This window comes from Cucurbita moschata, unplaced genomic scaffold (assembly GCF_002738365.1).
Source record: "Cucurbita moschata cultivar Rifu unplaced genomic scaffold, Cmos_1.0 Cmo_Scf00016, whole genome shotgun sequence".
Classification (NCBI taxonomy): domain Eukaryota; kingdom Viridiplantae; phylum Streptophyta; class Magnoliopsida; order Cucurbitales; family Cucurbitaceae; genus Cucurbita; species Cucurbita moschata.
The window spans coordinates 3,213,798-3,219,961 of record NW_019268532.1 but is presented as its reverse complement, the minus strand read 5'-3'; the positions used below and the strand labels follow the sequence as shown (position 1 = coordinate 3,219,961).

General features: G+C 40.5%; 1 protein-coding gene across 2 annotated transcripts; it reads left to right on the top strand.

Annotated features, from left to right (window-relative positions):
• Positions 1–44: 44 nt before the first annotated feature.
• Positions 45–3,635, top strand: LOC111454717. Of its 2 annotated transcripts, XM_023096231.1 has the most exons (5): positions 45–494; positions 713–827; positions 963–1,571; positions 1,700–1,880; positions 3,280–3,635. In XM_023096231.1, the coding sequence occupies exons 1-5, from the start codon at positions 418–420 to the stop codon at positions 3,303–3,305; spliced, it is 1,008 nt and encodes a 335-aa protein (XP_022951999.1). In that variant the 5' UTR covers positions 45–417; the 3' UTR covers positions 3,306–3,635. The 2 variants fall into 2 exon arrangements, with proteins under 2 accessions (XP_022951999.1, XP_022952000.1); XM_023096232.1 differs by lacking the exon at positions 45–494 and having other exon boundaries at positions 739–823.
• The last annotated feature ends 2,529 nt before the right edge of the window (positions 3,636–6,164 follow it).

The window sequence follows — 6,164 nt, the reverse complement described above, 5'->3', positions numbered from 1 at the left end:
ATAAAAAAAAAAAAAAAAAAAAAAACAGATATATTTGGGTAGGCGGGTGCTTGGAAATGGTTTGGTTTGAATTTGGTTGAATTTAGAGAAAGGGTTGATTTTTAAAGGAGGCGATAAGATGACAAACGGCGTCGAGTTAAGGGAGTTGATCGAGCTACGTCGAGTTAAGGTAGTTGATCGAGCTACGCGGTTGTTTCAATCACCGGAAAGTTGATTTCTGTCGACCACGCGCTTTGTTGTCCCCAAAATCTCGTCTGCCTTCTGCACCTTATTAATTCCACGCGCCGCTGCTTCTTCTCCTCTTCCTCATTTTCCTGCATTTTTTTTCTAATCTAAACTCTTTCTACTTCCCTACCCTGTCCCAGATTGGCTTAGGGGTTTTCGTTTTCTTTTCTTTCGATTCTTGTGCAAACGAATATGGCTTCGAGTTTCGATCGCTGGGAAAAGGATCCGTTCTTCTCGGCCGCCGAGGAAGTTCAAGAATCTGCCGACAGGTACTTTTTGTGTTTTATATTGACGAGAAACTTAGGGAGGAACCGAAATTTTACGGAGGAAACAAAAGGGTTTCCATTCTAATTTGGTTTTTGTTTGGATTTCTGGGATTTGCCCATAGATTTTGCCCAGAAAATGAATGTAGAACGGGGTATGGGTATCCTCCGTTTAATTGATCGGATAGTCATGGCGCCTTGTGTTTTTGGTTTGTGTATCTCAGAATGGAATCAACGTATAGGACGTGGGTACATGCCACGAAAGATACCTCCAGCATTTGGAACTGTGATGAGATCGGTAGAGATTTACGCACTGCTCTTGGCACCACAAAATGGCAGGTGATCTCACCCCTAATTTCCTTCCCCATCCTGCAAGAATCCCATCTTAATTATCTCTGCGTTAGTTTCTTTCATATTCTACTTATCAGCATCGTAGTTCTGCTAAAATAGCTATAACTTGTGTTGCCAACGCAGTTAGATGAGTTTGAACGTGCTGTGAAAACGAGTTATGTTAATAGCACGAATGATGATGCGAGAGATAGACACCGGGAGTTTGTTGTAGCAATTGAGGATCAGATTTTAAAAACTCAAAGTTCATTACAAGACTTTTCTCAATCGAAGGGAGAATCCTCAATGCCTTGGATGCAGCTGGATGAAGGTGAAAGCAACGAGCTTGCGTTGTTTCTTTCGGGACCTTCAGCAGGTGAAGACAAAACCGTTAACAATGTTGTTAGTGATGATGAAAATCCACAAGGGACCGATGAAGAATCGGCACCAGCTTGTTCAAGTAATTCTCATGACTATATAGAGGAGAAGTCCCATGGACACCGGAGGACTGCTAGTGCTAGTCCTGACATTGGTTCCTGGAAGATTGCAATTTCTGGGGTTGATTTCCAACAATGTTCTCTAAGTGGACAACCCGAGAAACTTATACGAAAGATCCCGAGTGTTTCAGGGTTTTTAAATGCTGTTGAGTCTGCATCAAAATTCAAGTGGCCAAAGAATGCCTTTAGGAAGCTGAAACTAGTTGATAGGCCTCAAGAAACTAGTTCGATGTTGTTGCAATCTTCTCAATCAGCTAGGGTATGCATTTTTTCAATTGTTGTTGTTGTTTTGGATGTATTTCTATTGTTTTTGTTTTCATAACGATGACTATGAGCTCGATGTCCTGGTCTAGTTACTAGATTATAGCTCTGTTCTTTTCCGTGCAGGGTATAATTGCTGGATATGAAAGAAGTAAGAGTTGCTTAGATAGTTGCGATGATTTTTACGATAAGCAACTCTATGGCTGGTACGGATCCGTTCAAAGACAGTTTCAAAGGTTTCTATATCAAATGCAGTATAGTCGGCCTGTTCAAGTGACGTTCTCAACGATTCTCGTTATCTCAATCGGTATGCCTTCCTTTTATCTGTCAGGCCTTATTCTTCTTGACATGTTTTTTAATCTTGTATCTGTGTCTCAAGAAGCAATAGCTGTGTATATTAGAATCTTGGAATGCAATTTGATTCATCCTTTATTTTCTGGGAAAATGCTGTTTTGTTAAGTTGTATTTTTGAGGTCCTGTAGTTATCCATGAGCTTTGATAACAATTCCTGGGGCTAGTTGGGCGATTTTTTAGAACTACTAATATGAATTTATTGGGAATATTATTAGCGGTGTACGTGCAAAAATTTTCGTCCCCAAACCTCCAACCGCTCAACTATAGAGAATAAACTTCTGTAATTAAAAGTTTGTTTCTGTTAATATTCGTCCTCCTTGGCTCGTTACGCTATACATGTGTTGATTTGGGAGAAACAGTGTCGATAATCTTTGCGATGAATGGCCGAAGGGTGTGCTGGGTGCAAGATCAAACCTGCAAAATAAACTTTGGGGCAGTTGGTTTGATGCAAGGCTGGTCTATTTCAGGTTTACCAAATGTTAGAAACTTAATATCATATGTTCATTTTTATTGGTTTTGAAACTGTTACACTGACCAACCGATCAACTGTGAGATCCCACATCGGTTGGAGAGGGAAACGAAGTATTCCTTATAAGAGTGTGGAAACTTCTTCCTAGTGGACACGTTTTAAAACCTTGAGGGGAAGCCCGAAAAGGAAAGTCCAAAGAGGACATTATCTGCTAGTGGTAGGATTGGATTGTAACAAATGGTATCAGAGCCAGACACCAGGTAGTGTGCCAGCGAGGATGCCGGGACCCAAGAGGGGTGGATTGTGAGATCCCACGTCGGTTGGAGAGGGGACTGAAGCATTCCTTACAAGGGTATGAAAACTTCTTCCTAGTAGACGCGTTTTAAAACCTTGAGAGGAAGCCCAAAAAGGCACTTTTGGCAGATCAATTTATGATAGCTCGCACATTTTTGTTTGTCATGGTGAGGGTGTTGCTCCTGGTGGTAGAAATGATTGATTTTGTTCCCATTCAATTGACTGATTAATGGTACTTTTTTTCCCTGTGGTGAAGTAAAAACATTCTATTCTGGGCAAAAGACCGAGCACGGTTTTGTTAAAATGGTACTTCAACTGTAACATTGAATTCTTATATGTAGTTTATTCTTGGGACAACAGATTTCTCTTGTAATTATGGTCTATCTATCATAGATGTCGTCGGTCGTTACGTGTTGCCATTCTTGTAGTGTGGGCGGTAGTTTTGACTGTTTTTTTTCATATCATCACATTCAAATACTGCTTTAGTTCTATAAAATCTAGAGGAGAGGAGGGGGATGCTTTCTTTTCTTTTTCTGGCACAATTTTCTCAGCAGGAATTGGGACTTATGTCTGTTCTTTCCTTTTGCAGTTCTGATTGTTCTTCGTGTGCTATGAGAAGCCATTTTTCTTCACCAACTTCTTGTAGTGTCAAGAACAATGGATAGCGACCGCGCCAAAGTCGAGGCATCTTTGTTAAGCACAGGTGTGTTGTACATTAAACTTTTTCTAAGATGTATGTAGCCATAGTTGAACCTTGAAAAATACTTGAAAGGCACTGTTTACCAAATTCTATTTTGCTGCTGAAGAGTTCAGGATGTGTCCAGTCGGTAATTTCTTGGTGTCACTAACTTTTTTTATGTTTATAATCTTATATAAGTTGTACAAATTTTGAGCTAGACTGTTGAGTTGACACAATATTACATTTCAAACGAATTATAACAACAATTCTAAAGTTTGATTGCAACAATCTTGAAAGCTGGGAAGGGGGTGATGTTTTGTTGTCTCATTGGTGGCGTCGATTGCTTCGACCCACCACGGGCTTATCTCGAACAGTACTAAGTGGAGAAGGTTGAATAAGTTCACAAGTATTTAATCGAACTTCACTATGAAATCCATTAAGTGTAGTTTTACATGAAATTAATCATAGAATAGATCTCTTGAACTCGCAATATTTAATCGAACTTCAGCTGGCTCGTGTTCTTTAATCTAGCTGATGCAAAAAGTGCTAATCATTCTAGCTGCTGCATGATATGGGATCTTGATTCTCTCATCACCCATCTTCATTCCGCCATTGACAAACATTATACAGTCCATCAAGCTCTCCTTTGCTAACCCTCCTTTCATGTCATAAGCCTGTGATCTTCTCCACAAGCTTTTACTGTCAAAATTTGTTGGATTTGAGTAACACAAAGCTCGAGTTGACTCGCTAAGGGCTGGAAAAGTTGAGTTGTAGCGAGTGAGGTGACCGAGTGCGCGAACAGTGACTCTCTGTTCAACCCAGCTCATTTTTCCTCTCAAAAGCTCCATTAATGGTGGAATAACTCCTGATTCCACTGCTTTTTCTGCAAACTCAGCCTTGTGCATGGTGTTCGAGCCAATGGGGATGTAGATATTTTGGTCCCTAAGAAGCCAGTTTTTGTCCTTTAGGCCCCTTTGGATCAAGCTCCCCATGCATTCATGGACACCAAGAGAAGGGTATTCTTTGTCAGTTGGCTGAGCCATGGCTACATGCCAAAGTGTACTACGGACAATGACATGGTCGTCATGTTCGTCGCTATCAGGTAACTCAGTGAAACATTTTTTGATTCCAGCTCGTCTTGTGGGCACGTGGGTTTCTTTCATTAGGCAAAAGAAAGGAGAATAACGAAGAAGATATGAGCAAAGAAAACAGAAGTTTCAGATTCCTTAGTAAAATTTGTCATCATATTGTCTGAATAAAGAACCCTCTAACCAGCTAGGTTCCAAGTGTAGAGCTAAACTAGCTAGCTAGCTGCCCCTATCTTCAACCAACATTCCAAAAGATTTAAAGATACAATGAACCACGAGGTTTCTGAGTTCGAACCACCGATCAATTCACAAACTTAGGTCGGTAGGATATGGTAAATTTAATCTTAGATCAACATTTTAACACTAGACAACCTTAAACTCAGTCATCATGGTACCACCTAGGTGCTAAGTACAAAAAGAATGTGCATACCAGTTGGATCTCTGTGTAGAAAAGGAGAGGGACCATAGACTTACTATAACCGTCAAAGTTTATCGCGGGCAGATATTGTCCACTTTGGCCAATTACATATTATAGCCAACCTCATAATTTTAGAACACGTTTGCTATAGAGAGGTTTTCTCATTACAGCAGACCCCGGTTTAAAGCTGCAATGATTCCAGTTAAGATTATGAGTAGGTGGGCATTAGTCTTCTCGTTATAATGATTGGGACCTCAGCAATTGAAAAGATCTTGGCTTGAAGTTTGCGTGGAAAAGGAAAAAGGAAAGCAACATGGGACTCCATTATTTAACATGTACGTACCAGTAGAGTGTAAGGTTTAAGCTCCAATAATGGCTTTTCATTTGCTCTTCTAATACGTAATAAAAGCTGCTTGAAAAGACCTCCCAATAATGGCAGCACCAGATTGCATCATCTCAGGATCAATAGTCCCTTCTGCTCATTCAAATTCATCATTGTTTTGATGGGAATACAACTCACCAATTATGCAAACAAGTGCTTCCAAAGCTGACTTTCGATGGATTATGACATCAAACTGATCAAACCGAAAATGTAACTGTTCAACTTCATCGCTAGTAGATATTGTCTTCTTTGAAGTTTTCCTGGACTTTCCCTCAAGGTTTTAAAACGTGTTTGGTAGGGAGAGGTTTCCACACCTTATAAGCAATGTTTCGTTTTCCTCTCCAACCAATGTGGGATCTCGCAATTCACCCCCTTTGGGGCTCAACGTCTTTGCTGGTACACTGCCCGATATCTAGCTCTGATGTCATTTGTAACAGTCTAAGCCCACTGCTAGCAGATATTGTCCTCTTTTACAAATGGAGGACAATATCTGGGCTTGGGCTATTATAAATGGTATCAGAGCCAAACACTGGGCGGTGTGCCAGCGAGGACGCTGGACCCTCAAGGAGGTGGATTATGAGATCCCACATTGGTTGAAGACGAGAACAAAATATTCCTTATAAAGGTGTGGAAACCTCTCCATACTATACGCGTTTTAAAACTTTGAGGGGAAGCCCAAGAGGGAAACTCCAAATAAGACAATATCTATTTGCAGTGAGTTTGAGCTATTACAAATGGTATCAGAGCCAGTCACCGAATGGTGCGAGGCACTGGTCAGAGTAGAGCTAAACTCTCTCTCTATATAGTAGACACGTTTTAAAAACCTCGAGGGAAAGTTCAAAGAAGACAATATCTACTAGCAGTAGACTTAGATTGTTACTGTTTATCGGAAATGAAATTATGAGGC

What these genes read in the sequence shown, in the direction of transcription:
- LOC111454717 (XM_023096231.1), top strand. Translation starts at nt 418, where the DNA reads ATGGCTTCGAGTTTCGATCGCTGGGAAAAGGATCCGTTCTTCTCGGCC. An exon ending in AATCTTCTCAATCAGCTAGG is followed by an intron (nt 1,572 to 1,699) that starts GTATGCATTTTT and finishes TTTTCCGTGCAG; the next exon opens with GGTATAATTGCTGGATATGA. An exon ending in GATTCTCGTTATCTCAATCG is followed by an intron (nt 1,881 to 3,279) that starts GTATGCCTTCCT and finishes TTCCTTTTGCAG; the next exon opens with TTCTGATTGTTCTTCGTGTG.